The 19,135-nt window shown below is 43.2% G+C and overlaps 1 protein-coding gene across 1 annotated transcript in view; it reads left to right on the top strand.

The window, feature by feature from the left end:
* The window catches only part of LOC147725889 (long-chain-fatty-acid--CoA ligase ACSBG2-like), a 380,881-nt gene that overhangs the window by 205,806 nt on the left and 155,940 nt on the right, over positions 1-19,135 (top strand). The window contains exons 5-6 of the mRNA XM_086960034.1: positions 3,824-3,944; positions 18,615-18,695. Of these exons, the coding sequence (XP_086816160.1) occupies positions 3,824-3,944; positions 18,615-18,695 (202 nt within the window). The remainder of the gene's footprint in view (positions 1-3,823; positions 3,945-18,614; positions 18,696-19,135) is intronic.

Raw genomic sequence — 19,135 nt, 5'->3', positions numbered from 1 at the left:
AGATAGGCTGTAGGTTATTACCAGCTTTATTATATGCAGATGACTGTGTTTTAATTTCTTGAACCGGGGTGGGGCTGCAACGAATTTTAATTGGTTTGAACAATTTTATGAGTGACCTTGGCCTCAAGACTAATGTTGCAAAATCTCAAGTTATGGTGTTGGGTAAACATTGTAAAGACATTTTTTATAGGCAGTGAGAAATTGATTCAGGTGATACATTTTTCCTACTTAGGAGTCATCTTTGACTCAAAAAGCACATGGCTGCAGTTATTGGAGACAAGGATTAGGGGTTTTAATCAAAGCCTGGAAGCTATTTTTAGATTTAGTAAAAAGTTAGGCTCAAGTCCTGTAAATGCAATAATAGAGATCTATAAAGCTCGCACATGCTCCGCCGCTTTATTTGGCGCAGGAGTTTGGGGCCCCTGCGATACTTTAGGTCTTCGGCGAGCGGAAAACTAATTTTTAAAATGCCTACTGACCCTTCCACGGAGCACCCCTGCCACCATGTGCCATAGCGAACTCGGTGTGATCCCCCTATCCTTTTGAACGAAACTAGCACCTCTCTTACTGTGTCACAATATCTGGGTAAATGAAGAAACAGTCCTGATCATGCCATTATTGTAGATTGCTTAAACCTAGAGTGGGCAAGAAAAATCCCTTGGCTCTCCTATGTCAAAGCCCAACTGAGGAACCTGGGTTTGTCAGATTGTTTTGACAACTCAGCAACAACTGCTAAAATTCCAAGGGCCAAGTTAAAGAAAGGATACATGGCATATCTGTACTTGGAAAGAGATATGCAGGAGATGGGTATAAGAAGGGTTCTTGACCACTCACTTTTGGTTTGCTCAATGGGGACTGACTGACTGAATGAATTATTTATTAAGCGCACTAATGCTGAGGCGTCTTGGTGCTGTGTGCGAAATTGAGTTGAGCATTACCAGTCTAAGGGTTAGTAAAGAGCCAGGTTTTCAAGGCCTTTCTAAACACAAACGTATTTGTTTCTAATCGTATCTCAGTAGGCAAGGAATACCAGAGCCTTGCAGCCTGATCGGAGAACACCTTGCCACCCCATCTGAGCCCTACCTTTCCTTTTATTTTAATCATGTCAAATTATATTACCTTATAAGGTTTAGGTTTGGAAGCTCACATCTGTTGGTTTCATATCCACGAAACGCTTACCCATATGCCGGGCTGGATGTCAGCCCATGTGATTCAAAATCGAAGCAGAGCACGTTGCACTTAATGTTCTTTTGCAATCTTTATATTACTCCAAGGCACACTTTTTAATACCACTTTTAAAACATTTGAAAATAAGAAGGTGTCAGGCAGCTTTGCACTATCTCCAGCTTTTAAAGGATGAATTTATCTGTCTTATGGTTTATAGATATATCTCCTCTTCAGTTCGACTTAGAAATATTGTTGGGAAATGACCTTATATTGCACTTTATCAATGCACTATATATATATATACTGTTGTCTTAAAAATGTTGCCATATGGCACTAGGAATGTAGATTCTTTTCTGTCTCAGTATAATTATTGTTGTGTCTAGGGCGGTGATATGAATTGTCTTTCTTTTTCTTGTCAAGAAATATTGTTTATGTTGCTTATTTGTCTAAATTAGAAATCTTTGTTTTTATAATGTATTCTTTTACGGCTTGGAACACAGCCGAATAAAGATTTCCGAATGAAGGAATGTAGTGTTCTTTATGGACCTGGCAATTACAGATTCTTTAAATTATTTCTGATTTCTGACTTTGTACCCTGTACCCATGCCTTCATGGTATTTACTGAGATTACTTTGTATTGCCTATTTAAAACATTTTGTCAAGAAACTATTTTTATTTTTCTGTTGTGGTTGCAATGGCAGGCCTGAGACATGTTTTAAGGGTCACTTCATTGAGTAGCACAATATGTGTTTCAAGTACTCTAGCAGCATTTAATAAACCAGCCCTGGGTATACGTTATATATGCCAATTATGTGTAAGCCAGTGTCACCAAGTTTTAGGCCGTGAGCAAAAGCACTTCAGCCTTGGTGGTTAACTGTGGTAAAGTGCACAAATCCCTATGGCCAACAAAAACAAATTCAGCAAAACAGAAGAGGTAAAGGCAAAACTTTGGAGGGACTGCCACCTAAGGGTGTCAGGGCAGGCAAGGTGGAACAGTTTCCATCTTTATACAATAATTGACCTAGTATCTGATGTATTTGACATAATAAGTAAATTGAATGGGAAACAACCTTTACAACGCAACTTTTACAACGCACTACCATTACAACAAACTTTTACAACGCAACATCCATTACAACCCATGCTATTACAACGCAACCATTACAACGCATGACACTACAACGCATACCACTACAATGCATGTCATTACAACGCAGTCATTACAACGCATACCATTTCAACATATAGCATTACAACACATAGTACCCTTACACTATCCAACACTTACCCAACTGTTGCACCCCCTGGAGTTAGAATAGTAATTTTTACCCCTACACTATCCAACACTTACCCTACTATTGCACCCACTGGAGTTAGAATAGTAATTTTTACCCCTACACTTTCCAACACTTACCCTACTATTGCACCCCCTGGAGTTAGAATAGTAATTTTTACCCCTACACTATCCAACACTTACCCTTCTATTGCACCCCCTGGAGTTATAATAGAAATTTTTACCCCTACACTATCCAACACTTACCCTACTATTGCACCCACTGGAGTTAGAATAGTAATTTTTACCCCTACACTTTCCAACACTTACCCTACTATTGCACCTATTGCACCCCCTGGAGTTAGAATAGTAATTTTTACCCCTACACTATCCAACACTTACCCTTCTATTGCACCCCCTGGAGTTATAATAGAAATTTTTACCCCTACACTATCCAACACTTACCCTACTATTGCACCCCCCCGGAGTTAGAATAGTAATTTTTACCCCTACACTATCCAACACTTACCCTACTATTGCACCCACTAGAGTTAGAATAGTAATTTTTACCCCTACACTTTCCAACACTTACCCTACTATTGCACCCCCTGGAGTTAGAATAGTAATTTTTACCCCTACACTATCCAACACTTACCCTTCTATTGCACCCCCTGGAGTTATAATAGAAATTTTTACCCCTACACTATCCAACACTTACCCTACTATTGCACCCCCCCCGGAGTTAGAATAGTAATTTTTACCCCTACACTATCCAATACTTACCTTACATGCAATGTAATGTTATGCGTTGTAATGGTATGCGTTGTAAAGGTAGTATGCAATGTTGGAATGTGTTGTAAAGGTAGTTTTTAAAAATTCGTTGTAATGGCATGCGTTGTAATGGGATGCGTTGTAATGGATGTTGCGTTGTGAAAAATGCGTTGTAAAGGTATGCGTTGTAAAAGTATGCGTTGTAACGTCATACATCCAACTGAAATAGTGTATTGGTGGCAACACAAGTCGTGGGATGATGGCTAGAGGATGAGCATAAAGCCTCCACCAAACCAGTTGTTCAGGAATTTCTGGTCCCATGAAGCCTCTACTTTCTGCCATATTAAATAACTGGCCATTCGTAGGTTATCTCCATATAAGGCTAGTGCACACCTGGAGCCAGTACAAAGAGAGGGTGTCTTCTGTAAATGATGCACGGTGTTCGATCCACACCCAGCTTGAGCCGTCAGCATCTGATCGGTACAGACTCAAGAGGATGCCTCTACACACGGTCCTAGGTTCAAACAAGGCAGTGCTGAAACCTTTACTTCATAAGTATCTTAACACTGAGGCTCCCTCTCATTTCAGCTTCTCATTGTTCTTTGCTTGCAGTGGTTTTGCTGTTGGAATTTACACCACAAGCTCGCCGGAAGCCTGTCGGTATGTGGCCAGCAACTCTGAAACCAACATCCTTGTGGTGGAGAATCACCACCAACTGGAGAAAATCTTGCAGGTGAGCTAGCCACTTGACCTCCCGCTCGTTCATTCTTCATTGTCAGGAATAATATCCAAGGTGCAGAGTTTCATAAAGGGGTGATGAGGCATGGGGAGCTTGTCATAAAGTGGTGGTGCAAGCTCAAAATTAACCTCTTAACCAGTAGCACCTACTCTGCACCCACACTGATTTTACACTGCTCTTGACCAGGCAAACCACTGTGCCTGTACACAGGGCTGATTCTGCGCTGATTATAACAAATCAGACAGCAGTCTTATCTTTAAGTGAAAGGCCACATTTAGTTAATCCGTAGAGTTCATGTTAGGGTTCACCATGAAGCTTGTGCAGGGTCTCTGCTGTTAAGTATAGAGTGAGGTCACTGTGAGGTTTCTTTAAGATAGTGTAACAACCTCGGTTTTGGAATGAAGACCAGTGGCGAACACTTTGGGTATGGGTTCCCAAACATAGGTTTGAAGTACTAAAAAGTCAACACTGTAAATAATATTTTTAAGACCTGTGTATTAGGTAATACAGGTTCATTTGGTAAAGGTGCTTTTTAATACCAGTGATGGAGCTGGCATACATCTTTGTACTCTACAAGCAACAAGAGAATCAAAAATTACTGCAAAAGACAACACCAACCAGCTCTCTTCTTACATAGCTCAGGAGAGCATACCCCTGACATTCTTGGCCACTTGGTGAGAATGATATATGCATATGCCTTGAGAACTGTGTTGTATAATGTAACATACTAAGGGCCACATTTCTCATCACTTGATGCAGCTCAACGCAGCGAGACAACGCGCTGCGCTGCATCAAATGGAAAGGGCAGGAATGTGACATCATTATTAAGCGATGCAGCAGTCCAGCTCACTCACTTTAATAGAGCAGTAAGTTTAGCCTATTGCCAACGCAGGCACCTTTAAAATGCTGCAAGCGTGTTTTTTTATTTTTTTTAGTTCTATGCCACGCAAATTAAACCGCAGACATAGGATATTACATGAGCACCAATTTCGTTGCAGATGGACACCAGGGCCGGACTGGCCACAGGGGGCACCGGGCATTTCCCCGGTAGGCCGCGAGGGTGGGGGCCGGTTTTGGGCCCCTGGGGGCCGTTTTTGTTACCGGGGGTCGGCAATACCGCCCCCTGTAACAAAATCGGCAGAAACCGGCCGTCGCAAACTGCTCGGCTGCACTCCCCTTCACCCCGGGGTGGCCAGCTGAGCAGTTTGCTAGGGCCGGTTTCTGTTCCCAGTCCGGCCCTGATGGACACATTCGTTTTTGTTAGGCACGGCGAGATCGATTGATTTGCCCAGAATAACAGGATGTTGAACGTCGTTGCCGAGACTCGAACCTGGTTCCCCAGTTTCGAGGTCGACCATTCTAGACGTTAGGCTACATCATGTCCCCAGAGTCCTGTTGCAGGCAGGATGATTTTTGTGCAAGAACATATACTTTCCTGCACAGAAATAATCTTTAGAGGCACTTTGTAAATGTGCTGCAGAGTGTAGCCCACTTCGAAAGAGGAAACAACGAGGAGATTAAAGGATATTTTCCCTTGTTGCGCCTCTATCAGGAAGTCGTACAAGGCTGATGCATTCTCGGGTCTGCCAGTCTTACTAAATCTGGTAATGCAACAAAATGCACAGATTGATGCGCGGGAACATGACTCCACCCATGGAACGCCTTCCCAGGGCTGAGTAACGCACGGCGGCCTCGATTGTTTGGTAAATCTGATTTAAAGAATGCGTTGCCCTTGGGACTCAAGGGTGACGACGACATCCAATGATGAATCTGGATCTTAATATCCAGTTTGACATGCTCCCTCCTCAGCCTGTCTATTGCTCTGTTGAAATGAACTGCAAGACTCCTCAAGTTGTAATAGTCTAAAACAATTATTTCACAATCAACAATTTCCTTTATGTTTGTATGTCATTATATATAATTTTGTTTTTATTGTCTAATCATCGTGAATATGTTTCTTTGTTGCGTTGAATTTAACTGTTCTTCAAAATGTCATTGGGTGTGTGTGGCAGCTGCTGGCATTAGTTGGATATGACTTTTATGTAGTGAACAAAATGAGCAGGTCTAAGGGATAAACCGGGGAAATGGGGGCGTGCTCTGACGAGAAACAAAACGAAAAAAAGATTGGTGAATGGTGCATTTTAAATGAATTTAGTGAGAAACCAATGTTTATAAAATATGGGGAAGATCTAGTCTTGAAATATTGTAGACTGACCTATTTTTTAACTGCATTCATATGTTCGATATGCTAATGATGTCGACCAATTCTGGCTCACCTGATGATCCCTGTCCACCTTCAGTTTTTAAAATAGCTCCAGAGAAGATTTCTATTGCTCTCGCAAACATCTTTAATGCTATGATTTCATCTTGCATCTATCCTACTATATGGAAAAAAACAGTTACTAAGCCTCTTCTCAAGAAAACTACGTTGGATCCTTTCAAAGTAACCAGTTACAGACCGATAGCATGTATTCCCTATCCATCCAAGATCATTGAAAAAATCATGAACATTCAATTATCCGAATATATAGACTCCAACAACTGTCTGGATGCCTCCCAATTTGGCTTCAGGAGGGGACACGGGACCGAGACAGCATTAATAAAAGCCTCAGACGAGATACGAATGATCCTTGACAAAGGAGGCGCCGCGGTGCTCATACTACTTAATCTGTCCGCAGCTTTCGACACAGTCGATCACGCTATTTTGATCGACCGTGTCAGAAAAGCTGGAATATCATCTGATGCTCTCTCGCTCCTGGCATCCTTCCTGACAGACCGAGAGCAATCAGTCTCTATGGGCTCATTCTCTTCTGACTCCTTTACACTACCTTGCGGAGTCCCCCAGGGATCCTCGCTAAGCCCAACGCTTTTTAACATTTATGTGATAGACTTAGCGAGGATCATCAAAGCTCATCGTCTAGCAGTTACATCGTACGCAGACGATACACAACTTGTCCTGGCCATTAATAACAATGGTATGGAGGTTGCCAATAACTTCCAAAAAGGAATGAGTGCCATATGTAATTGGATGCACTCGAATTGTCTGAAACTCAAATCGGACAAAACCGAGGTGATGGTGTTTGGGAAACTCACTCCTGCATGGTCTTCTACATGGTGGCCACACGATCTTGGCCCCCGCCCAATCCAGTTACTAAGGTTAGAAATCTTGGCGTTATCTTTGATAACAAACTCTCATTTAATCAGCCTGCCAACTCTATAGTTTCGGCTTCATTTTTCATACTTAAAATGATAAAAAAAATTCAGCCCTATCTTCCATTAAACACCATAAATACCTTGATTTCTACCTTATTAATGTCCCGAGTTGACTACTGCAATGCTCTCATGCTTAATGCCCAAGAACAAGTAGTCAACAAACTTCAACTAGTTCAAAATGCAGCCGCTCGACTTGTCACAGGTACACCAAAATTTAAGCCAATTTCCAATACCATCCGTAATCTCCACTGGTTGCCAAATAGACAACGTATTAAATTCAAAGCCCTCTGCATTGCCTTCAAGAGCATTCATGAAAAATCACCTGCCTTTCTTAAAGACGCTCTCCATCCCTACCGACCTTCACGCAATCTTAGATCTGCTGATGCTAATCTCCTGGAAGTAATTAAAACTAGGAAAGCTACTTGGGGAGATAGATCTTTTGCAGTAGCTACAGCTAAATTATCGAACTCCATGCCAAGACATCTAAAAAATGCTCCTACATTACTATCATTCAGGAAGCAACTGAAGACGTGGTTGTTCAATTATTAATCTCCCTGACTTCCGGGCCCAACCTCCGATTTCTGTCTATCAAAGCGCCAAGACACCCTTGGGTAATCGTGCGCTCAATAAATTGCATAAAATAAATAAAATAAATAAATTCAACAGTTGCTGTTATATGAAAATTGCACAGTGTGACACTTCAGGCCCTTTAAAATGTGTGCTTGCCTAGAGTTGTACACTGCATGCAGCATCGACTTTGAAATAAAATACAGTAACCAGGCTTCAGGAAGCACCCACAGCTGCTGCCTGCAATCAGTCATATAGAAATATGTGCAGACAGGTCTTAAAGTGGGATGAAAAGCACAACAATCAACATACACCTAAAATTGTCAGTACTATTGGCTTTGTCAATTGTTGTTAGCTGTTTAAGAAAAATGAGTAACTACAATGATTTGTTACAAATATTTAACAATGGAAAAGTTTCAATTTTGAAATTGTGAGACTGTGAATTAAATAGTATTGTGCCCCGCGGAAGGAGAATTGGCCTTCTGTTATGTGCACCTTATGTTAGATATGTGTGCCCTTTTGTCTACCCTCCTGATCTATCTTCACATCTTCAACCTCATCTATTTCCTCTTCAGGATCCTCTTTTCAGGGCTTTAGAAAGGTCAGCGTCAAATTACAGAAAGTTGATTTTCTGCCTACCTTCCATCTCCTGCATCAGATCGAGGAGGGGCAGGCATCCTAGGACAGACAGACCAGAATTAAATACATCGATCTGTTTAGAGATATGATCGTATCTCAAAATAAATAACTCTATTTAATATTTTTTTAGGTAAATGTGCAGGAATTTCAGAGGGTTGCAGCTCCAGAGCCCTACTGGAGAAACCGCCCTTGTAATTGATGTTTATCTTTGAAATGCCCTGGAGCAACATGCTGAATAAATTCCACATTTTGCATCAAAGTGAAAAATAACTATGGCTAGTGAGGGTGCGGTTAATTATGATATTTAATTAGATTCCAACTTACCCCAGCCTAATTAGGATCCACCCTTGTCTGTTCAGACAGATCTCAGACATTAAGCCTTGCTCGTTTGAATCCCCATTGCCTCTACCGTGAAACTCTGCATTACTCATTCAACCATTCATTCATTCAGTGTTTGTTTGATCAGCGTATGTGTTTGTAGTATAGAGGTGTGCTTCCCTCCCAAAACAGCTGCCCTTCCATATTCTATGCATGTATTAGAGCTGTACTGTATTGTATTGCATCATGTATATAGGACTTACTTCCCCTATGTGGGGCGCTGAAACACTTGCCCACATGGGGAGCACACTGCATCCTGTAGGATGTGTGGTTGGAAGGGTGTTGTCTTTGTTTTGATCCTATGTGGAAAGTCTTTCCATGTTGTACGTGAGGATCACCAAGGTGCGGTTGTCGTGTTATGGGACGCAGCGCTTAGCAGTGTGACGGATGAAGACGTGTGAGGGATAGTCACGCAGTTTATGATTTTAGTGAGCTGGAAGCTTTGAGCATCTTTGAAGGTCCCTTCTTGGTACGGTTTATGCTCATAGTCCACTTAGCTGGTTACTGCACTGGGTTTGTTTACAATGCCTGGTCCTGAGCAGGCTTAGGTTAGAGGCAAAGTGGGGGAGAGATCTCCTGGGATAGACCTTGTAAGTCTCATCCCACATCTGATTGGCATTGTGAGTCACCCAGAAGTGGTCGTAGTCTGTAGCTAGCCGGGACCTGCAGTGGTGGACTGTGTGACTTTGCACTTTTTTTTGTTTGTTTTTAAAACAGGTTAAGAATTGTCTCCACTCATGCTCATGGCCACACACGCACTGCTAGGTAACCACTTACCTTATATATTGGACCCATAACGGAGGTAACTAATTCTGTGCTCGCAGAAGCCCCAGGATACGACTTCTGGCTGCAGGGAAGGCGAGTGGCGGGTGCTGTGGCACCCTGCGGGGCTTATCCTGGGGGGTCATGATTCCTAGTCCAGGCAATGAAACAAGGCCTCCAGCTGGTAAACACTGCTGTGAATGCGGTGCAGCGCACCCATCACAGCCCTGGTCCGCGGCGTCACTGTACACGCAATATGTAATTTACAGGTACTCATCTCTCCTTCTCACCCACCCTGCTCTCTTCTCATCTCCTTTATCCATTTGAAGCTCTCCTCTCTATCATCCTCCTTAGTCTCTCTGTTCCCTCTCTTCTGCCTCTCATTAATCCTCTTCACTTTCCTCCCTTCTCTCTTATTTCTGGTTCCTTTCTCTTCCTTTTCCCTTGCTCACATTACTCCTCCTTCTCTCTTTTCTCTTTCTCGTGCAACCTTATTTCCTTCTCCCATTCTGTCACCTTTTTCTGAGTCCTCCACCTTCTTTCCCATCTCTTTCCTTTCATCCCTTTCCTCTCACTTTTTTATTGTTCCTCTCCCTGTGTACTCCTTCCTCTGAGAAGTAACCACAGCCAAGCTCTGGTATGCACTGTGTCTGAAAGAAGAAGCAGTACTGGCAGCTTCTACTGATGCAGAGCAGACTGTGCCCCTCCCTCCTCTGTGCCCTGGTGCACTGCACCACCTGCACCAGTGGTAGCCATGCCCCTGGTTCCATACGGGCACTCAGAATAGTGGGCTATAGGTGCACACTTGTTCATCCTTGCCCTTGTGAACACGAAGATCATAGATTGCCAATGTAGGATTGGTTTCAGCACAGGGCATTATAGGGTGGGCCACCATACAAAACCAGGTGCACACCCACTGCATCATCAGAACAGAAATGTTCCCTTCCTGGACATATATGCAGACATACTCCTGGCAGGAGTAAGTGTCAGTGCAGGAAAGGGAATAGTCCACCATCATAATCTTTTGAGTCAACAACGGCAAGACTCTCCCCCGTTGAATGCATTTTCCCATGGAAAGAAAAAATAAATGTAATTCTGCGTATGAAGCTATCTTGCCTACAACTCCCAGATCTCCTCAGAAACCCTCCAACCTACAAGACAAGCCCGAAGCGTGTACTGCTGTGATCTTCGGCCCTGCTCGACTCAACGCATCCAGTGACACTGGAAGGTGAACAGGTCCTCACAGAGCTAACAACTGGTGCTGCCAAAGGATCCTGAAAGCTGTGTTTGTTTAGTTCTTTGAACCAGGAGGATGTGTGGTCCACACCGAAGGTGCATATGAACCTATCAAATAGAGAGGAAGCTACCTGCTGACAGCCTTATTGATCATAATGACAAGTAACCCCATCATGTCCTGCAATCAGAGCTTCCATCTGGAGGACGGCTATCATTCATGAAGAACATGACAGTGCGCCCCTGCGCACACAGACACAACCGAGCCAAGTTGGGGACTGATGGAACTGATGGATTTTTCATAATGGAGTCGATAAAGACAAAAACCATATGCCCCTGCCTCACAGCAGCCCAGCCAACCAACCTCAACCATGGCAGGAGGGACATCTAACAGCAGACCGGTCCACAGAGTCTTCTGCTCTGCAGGAGAACCAAAGCAAAGGGCGAAGCACCAGAGGTGAACTCACAAATGTGGATCCGGTGGGAGACATGTTCAAGAGCAGTGATAACTCAGAAGTGCTGGTGAGCATCATATCTGGGTTGGATAAGCATCTGGAGCAGCAAAAGTACCAGCAGCAGGACACCGAGAACTATGGGGAAAAGAAGTAGCGAAACATGGACAAGGGCCTGTAGAGGGAGGGATGTGAAAGCAGGCTGAGGGCAGAGCGGTGCAAGGAGAATTTGTACCAGGACAAGAGCCCACCCATGGACAGGAGACACTCATGGGGTCCTGGAGTCTTACATTGTTTCAATTCAGACCTCAACAAAAACTGTGACAGCACAGAGAGCCAGCAGCAGTCACCAGAACAAAAGCCCAGACTTTCAGAGAAGGTTTGTGACACAGCCAGGGGGGCCCTGCAACCACGGTAGGGCCCAGCAAATGGATGGTCTGCTCCAAGAGCAAACTGATTCCCCAAATGAGTTCCAAGTGACAGCCCTCAAATCCAACATGTTTCATGAAAGGAGGTTTGGCAAACATTTATATGCACCGATCATGCTTCATAAAGGAAGTATTTATATGCACCAATTGCGATTCTCCTATTAACATGACCAGAGTATCTAGATTTCATTAAAGACACGGAGGCTCACATTATGCAATGACCTTTAATTGCTGATCGAAGCCAGTCGCATCACAATATAAAGGTTCCAAAAAGAACACTAAGATACAGTAAAGCATTACACATAACAACCATCAGCCTCTTTAAAGTCTGTCGAAAAGTAGATCCAGTAGATTCCAGAAGATTCCAAGTAAACAGAAGCAAAATTGAAGAAGAAGATAAATGAACGACCTCCTGATGATGTAACGTCAAAAGTAGATTAAGTAGACGGATTATCTGAAAGAAAGAGGACAATGAAAATTGTATCCTAAAAATGTAAGCAGATTCACCAGGTGAACAATTGAACAATAAATCACAAATAACTCAAAATACATAAAATTAAGATTATGAATAATATCATGTTAAATTGAACCCAATACCAAACAGGGATGGGTTGGGAGGGATAATGTGAGCATCCGTTTCTTTAATGAAATCTAGATTCTCTGGTCATGTTAATAGGAGGATCGCAATTTCATTACAAGAACAGAGGCTACATTATGCATGTTGGTAGCCCTGTAAAACTACATTAGACATGTGTTCAATTGGTTTAAAATAATGTCTTGCGAAGGTACTTGCATTAGACCAGTCTGCAGCTTTAAGGATATCATCCAACTTACCTCTGCACCAAAGAGATTTACTTGCCAGGGCACCTCTAAGAGAATGAGCTTGAAATTTGGAAATATCAATACCAGCTAGAGACATAGCAGACTTAATCCATCTGGCAATGGAAGTGGAGGAAATAGCCTTGTGAGGCTTAACAAAGGAAATGAGGAGTTGGTTCTCATTGAGCGGTCGAAGATTAGACATTGTCATATCATACGCCTTCATACAATCAACCACACAAAGTTTCGGGGAAGGATCGAAACGAGGTAGAAGATTGAATCAGACATGGTCTTGGTTCTTCTATAGACTTCGAATTTAACTCCAAATAAATTATATGATCTATTAGAAATTTCCAGAGCTTTAACATCAGAAACTCTACGACAGGAGATAAGGCAAAGAAGAGTTGCGAGTTTAAAAGAAAGAAACTTTCTGTTAATAAATGAATTATCTGACCAGGAAGTGAAGAGATCTAGAATCAAATTCACATCCCAGAGAGTATTATATTTTGGCCTTGGGGGCCTTGGGGGCCTCTTTAAACGGATGCTCTTCATTACCCTACAAATAATCACATTCTCACCGATTGACTTGCCGTTAAAGAGGTCATGACCTGCAGAGATCGCTGATCTATAACAGTTGATTGATCCATAACTCAACCCCTTGTCGAAGAGTTCAGCGAGGAAATTCACTATATCAACGATATCCCTCTCCACGCACCAACGAAGCCAGCATTTCCAGATATTATTGTATCTGTAGTGAGTTCCCGGTGCCCATGACTCTCTGAGGAGAGTAGAAGCTGATGACGAAAGTCCTGAGACTTCGTTAGATCGCCTGACACTCTCCAGGCAAGAAGGTTCAAAGTCCCTGATAGGGTCATTAGGTGAGGATCTCCATTTACGTCTGTAAGTAGGTCTTTCAGGGAAGGTATCAGAAATGGAGTTTCGAAGGTCAGTTCCAGAACAGTGGGGAACCACGCTTGTGATGGCCAGAAGGGAGTTATTAAGACTAGAGAGCATCGATCCTGCCTCACTTTCTGCAGGACTCTCTGTATCATTGCGAATGGGGGAAAGGCATAAGCATTGATCCCCGACCAGGATTGGAGGAATGCGTTCACTTCCCAGCTGAAGTAACGCTCTAGTTGATAGGCGAGACGGCTCGCAAATAGGTCTATCTCTAATGGACCCCAATAAAAATTAGTGAGTCGAAGACAGCAACGTTCTGTTTCCAATCGCTGTAGTCCGAAAGGAATCTGGAATTCCAATCGGCAGAAACGTTCGACTTCTCTGGGTAGTATTCCGCTCTGAGGGCAATTTTGTGTTCCAAACAGAACATCCAGAGTTTCCTTGCCAGGTTCGAAAGGTCGGCAGACTTCGTACCTCCTAAACGGTTGATGTAGGCCACTGCCGAAACATTGTCCATTTTCAGAACAACCGATCTCCCTTGAATTGAGTGCTTGAAACTCATAAGGGCATATAGGCCAGCCGTAAGTTCTAGGAAATTGATGTGGTGAGATGACTCTTCCTGAGACCAGATACCACCTGTATTCTGGTCTAGGAAACAAGCACCCCAACCATGAAGGGAAGCGTCTGATTCCAGCACAAAATCTGGTTCTGACCCAAAAATTGCTTTCCCATTCCAAGCTTCCAGGTTTATTAGCCACCAGTTCAACTCTGTTTTGGCCTCCAAATCTAGGGTGATTCGGTCTTCTTACCAAAGACAGGACCTCAACGCCCTTCCTTTTATCCTTTGTAAGGCCCGGTAATTCAGAGGACCTGGGAAGATCGCCTGGATGGAAGAAGATAAGAGACCTAGAAGTCTTGCCAGTTCCCTTAAAGGGATGTCTTATTGTCTTAAGACATGACAAATCTCTTTCTTGATCTTTGAGATTTTTGAAGGAGGTAAAAGAAGAAGGCACTTGGAAGTGTCTAGAGTGAAACCCAGAAACTCCAGAGATTTGGAGGGGGTTAGGATAGGCTTCTCTTTGTTGACGATGAAACCTAGACTTTCCAGCAGATTCATAACCGTTTCTAGGTCGATTTGAATCTGAGGTAGGTCCTGGGACATTATTAAGATGTCGTCGAGATAAATAATAAGACGAACACCCCGTTCTCTTAGGAAGGAGGCTACTGCTCTCATTACTTTGGTAAAACACCAAGGGGCGGACGAAAGCCCGAAGGGGAGAGCCCTGAACTGATAAAGATGATTTTTCCAAAGAAATTGTAGGTAAGGTTGATGTATTTCGGCCATCGGAATAGTGAAGTAGGCGTCCTTCAAATCTAGTTTGACTAACCAATCTTCTCTTTGAAGGAGGTCTCTTAGAAGATGTATTCCCTCCATTTTTAAATGCCTGTAAACGAGAAACTTGCTCAGGCCCTTCAAATTTATAACCGGTCTCCAACCTTTCCCTTTTTTCTCGACAAGAAACAAAGAGCTTACAAAGGTTAGGGAATCCATGGGAACTTCCAATATCGCTCCTTTTTGGAACATAGAGAATATCTCTTCGTCTACTATTTTCTCCTTCTCTACTGAGATGTGAATATCCCTCGGGAATGAAGTTTGAAACGGAGTTTGAACAAAATCTATCATAAAGCCCGTTACTGTGGAAAGGACCCACGGATCTTGAGGTATTTCCTCCCATCTTTTTGAGAAAAGTTTCAGTCTGCCTCCTACTTTTGGAAGGGAAGAAGGAAAAAAGTAAATGAAGGGAACTTACTTGGAGGGTTTGATGAGAAAGATGATTGAGATATTCCACCTCTTGCTCGATTTCCTCTTCCACGGTTGGAGGTGTTGTTCTGGTAGGAGCCTCTTCCAAAGGGGCGTGATCTCTGGTTGGGCCTTTGGTTATACCGGCCGGAAGGGAGGCCCCTTCTCCGCCCTTCCAAAAACATTATTGCTGAATACTCTCTTCATATTCTTTTGGGCCTTATCAAGAGCAGTAAAAGTTGAGACGTACTTTCCTAAAGATCTTATAAGCTCCTCACCAAAGAGCAGGCCTTTTGGATTCAAGGAAGGTTCCTTCTCAGCCATATCTGTGAGTTTAGGGTCCAGTTTAAAAAGGATGAGCCTACACCTTTCAGCGTTGATACTAGTATTAGCATTACCTAGGAGAATGAGGGCTCTTTGACTCCAACCTCTTATTAGGTCAGTATCAAGCTGGGAACCTTTAAGGTAACATTCCTCAGCGGAGTCAAGAATTCTGCTCAATGGACCAAGCACATCTAATAGGCGATCTTGGCACCCTTTAAATGCTTTTTCAAGACCTTTTCTAGGGTTGCGTCCAAGTCTAAATAGGTATTTGATTAATTCAGGATCCAAATTAGGAGCATAACATGCTTTCTCATCGATTGAGGGTCTTGAACACTCAGCCCTTAAAATATTCCTTGTCCCTCTTTCAAGGGGAAATCGAATCCATTTTTTGATAAATTTTGACACATGCTCCTGAGGGGACCATTGTGTGGAACGTGGATGCTTTAAATTTAGGGGAGAAAACATCTCCTCTCCCAAGGGATTTAAAATACTATCCTTGGATGTAGAGGGGGCTTCATCCTCCTCGTCAAAGATTCCAACATCCCCATCATCCAAATCCAGGACGTACTCGTCTGGATCCAAGTCATCATCATTATCCGAGCCCTCCTGGAAGTCTTGAGCAGTTAGTGATAACGAGCCGCTAAGGGCATCCAAGGTATTTGGGCCGTAAGAGGCACCCGAATGATGTGTGTCATAAAAGACAGCTCTATTATTTGAGGTGTGAAGACCATCCGAAAATTTTGTGGTGCCAAGACCACCAACAATATCAGAGGTGCTAGGACCTCCTGTGCTCACAAGGGTCTCGGTAGTAATGTTGTTACTTTTTTTGGTACGTTTTGCCCCCACTTTCTCACCATTAAAAACATCAGAGATATCCTCTTGTGGAGGTATGGGTCTCTTATGAGGGGCGAATTGGGCGAAGGTCTTTTTAAAACAGGATTTCATTTCCTTCTGGATCATACTCCGGAAATCCTCCCTATTAAACTTAGGGATTGTAGCACTGTTTCCTTCTGAGCCTGAATCAGAAAGGTTTTCCATATTAACTACTCACCCACAGTGCTATTTACATTTTTTCTAAAAAAATGGATGAAGTAGGAGTAAGTATTCGAATGCCTAGTCCTCTCTAATTAAGGGCAGAGGTCATTATGGCTGTCCTCTGTTTCACCCTGCTTGTGATGCCATTGGCTGTAACCTGCCATTCCTTCCTGCTCCTCAGGGGGCTTATTTTGTAACAGGTAATCCACAATGATTTTGTTCTGTTGGTCCCTAGTAGAGGAGTCAACTGTGCTGGAGATCGGGGGCACCTTGTTTCACCATAAATTACTACTGCCCCCATGACCCCATAAGGATATTAACCCCCTTTTAGTTAGAGCTGGCAGTGTGGGGCAGCTGACTAAAGCCATGCAGTACAGTCCCCTTTCCCACAGTTCTCAGTGAGGCGAGCTCCCAGGCCCCTCGAGCATAATCAATGCAAACATCTCACACCCCATTCCTCCCGTGAGTGTGAGATGTGTGTGGTGTGTGTGGATCTGAATGTTAGTGCATAGGGCAGCCTTATCTGAGATGTCACAGTGCCCTCCCAAGATGGCGGAGTAATGCAGAAAGCAGCTTGTGGGTCTCGCTGGGAGCCGCCTCCTCCTGCCCCTGCATGCGCATGCGCAGCGTGATAGCTGGCGTTACAATGTCCAGCACCCCTCCTGGGGCCAGTCCACCCACTGGTCTGACTGCCGTGCCAGTGCACCCCCTGTGTTGGACCCAAAGGCATTCTCCTGATGATGGTCCCACCACCGTAACCACCAAACCATCCCTGGGCAGGGCTGTTCCAGACATAATATTTCTGCATCCGGTGCTCGCTTTTTATGGACCCAACCCTCCATGTTATGCACGAACTGCTTTTGACAATTTTTGAACACTCTTTCAACCACTGAGGTGTGGCCCTCTTAACATCTCAAACTGCCCTGGCCTATGAGACCTGCTGTGCCTAGCTGCATGCTGTTCATGACTGAGTTGTGATTTCGCCTAATAAGAGGCTTTCAGCAACTTTTGTTTTCTTCTGAGCCATCACATTATCTTTAAACCGCTCACGTAAATAAAACCGTGTTGTGTTAGTTAAGTATCTGTCTCTGAGTTCAAACCCTTTGAGCGTTAGATATAAATATTCACCCTCAAAGGCCAATATGAGAAAAATCCCTTTGAGATCTCTGCATGTCAATGAGGTTTGCAGCAATACCTAGGCCCTAAAGTCATGAAATGATAGATACAATCGATTGACCGATACCTCTAAATCTCAGGTCATGGAGGCCTGGCCTAGAGTGTATTCTTCATTAAAAAACATGCATCCTGCTTTCGGACTGCCCCAGATACAGTGTTTAGTTAGAGAAGTAGAGAGCTTTCATTAGAACTCACCATATATGAATCTCTTGGCTTACATGGTAATCAAGGTCTAGTGGATTGCAATCTCAGATATGGTGCATGTGGCCAAATGCAACAGCAGAAAATTGGAACAAATTATTTTGTGGCAACTCAGTGGTTTATGGAAGAAACCTCAAACCTACTTCCCTTACACAAATACAAGATTGTCCATCTATTGCAAATTCTACCAGGCAGTCAGCAAATGCCCACTTCTTTTCCTTACCATGAAACACATGACTTCATCTGCAATTTAAATCTTTGGGGACGGTGTACATAGGATGCTAAAAACCATACAAAGTAAACTGTCAGCAGATTATATGAGATCACTGGTTGCCCAGGCTTTATATCTAGACTATTCTGGCGATTTCCAGGGCTTAGTCAGTAATTGTTGCTTGCTGTTGTGTGGCTTTGCTGTCTATTGACCACATAACATTTTACGCTTACAAGGAACATTGTAGGGTTTAGTGAATTTACAAGAGGAGTTTAGATTAGAGGGGATGTTTACAACCCTTTGGCACACAAAGGAATGGACTTTGTAGTTCTTGTAATGAAAGTAAAATTGGTGTCTTCCATTCTCAGTTTACAGCTTTTTCATTCTGTTAAGTATGCTGAATAATAACTTAGTTTATTTTGATCATTATCAAAGGTATTATCTTTCACTACAGAGCTGTTTCTTATTGTTTTACCATCAGGTGCTTGATTGATGTGTTACTGTTTGCGTTTCTGTCTTGTTTAGATCCAGGACCAGCTACCTCATCTCAAAGCTATTGTACAATACCATGATGAGCTAATGGAGAAGAGGCCCAACCTCTACACGGTGAGGCAGAACCATAGCCCTTATTTCTTTCTCCATCCACACTACCTCTCACACAGAGCAGAGTATGTATGTATGTATGTATGTATTGCCTACTTGTATAGCGCAAAAACTGTCACCCAAAGGGTATCCTGGCGCTTTGACTTATCCAGACCAACAGAGTATGAGGAGGTGTTTCCTTAAAGAGTGCAGCACTGCTCTTGAGTACACATATGCATCTTATAGTAACCAGAATCACTTTGGGACAACGTTATATTGTCCATGTGCTCTTTCTGACACCTCACCAGCTTATCCCACTGTTACTACAAGCAGATCTATCCAAGTTCCTCACATCGAAGAGACTAGTGGTGATTGTCAATGTGTTCTCTTTTAAGAACCCACTACCTCATGAAGTGCCACATGTGAAAATATACTGGGTTAACATTTACCTAAGTCACAAGAAG

Source organism: Lissotriton vulgaris, chromosome 3_1 (genome assembly GCF_964263255.1).
Source record: "Lissotriton vulgaris chromosome 3_1, aLisVul1.2, whole genome shotgun sequence".
Taxonomy (NCBI): domain Eukaryota; kingdom Metazoa; phylum Chordata; class Amphibia; order Caudata; family Salamandridae; genus Lissotriton; species Lissotriton vulgaris.
The sequence above is the reverse complement of the archived record's forward strand: the minus strand, read 5'-3'. Positions and strand labels throughout refer to the sequence as shown.